Here is a 238-nt window from a genome sequence, read left to right on the forward strand (position 1 = left end):
CCCACCCCAAAAATGTCCCCCCTTTAGGTGAGGGGGGGGATGGCAGAGAGCGAGGAGCTGGAGCGTCCGGCCTTGGATAAAGCCGGGGGGGAGGAATTCCTGCAGGAAGCCCTCCAGATCCTGCTGGAGGAGGCGGTGAAGAAGGGCACGGATGTCACCCAAAAGGTGGGTGACAACTCGACAAGGGGGGGGGGGGGAATCAGGGGGGGGGGGGCCCCTGCGTTGGGGGCACTTTTTT

General features: G+C 64.3%; 1 protein-coding gene across 1 annotated transcript in view; it reads left to right on the forward strand.

Moving 5' to 3' along the window:
* Positions 1–31: 31 nt before the first annotated feature.
* Positions 32–238, forward strand: part of LOC106899885 (cysteine sulfinic acid decarboxylase-like) — a gene marked incomplete at its 3' end in the record, with an annotated part of 11,693 nt that continues 11,486 nt past the window's right edge. Inside the window, exon 1 of the mRNA XM_014961823.1 lies at positions 32–165. Within this exon, the coding sequence (XP_014817309.1) occupies positions 40–165 (126 nt within the window). The remainder of the gene's footprint in view (positions 166–238) is intronic.

The sequence above is a fragment of the Calidris pugnax genome, unplaced genomic scaffold (assembly GCF_001431845.1).
Source record: "Calidris pugnax isolate Ruff unplaced genomic scaffold, ASM143184v1 scaffold831, whole genome shotgun sequence".
Lineage (NCBI taxonomy): Eukaryota > Metazoa > Chordata > Aves > Charadriiformes > Scolopacidae > Calidris > Calidris pugnax.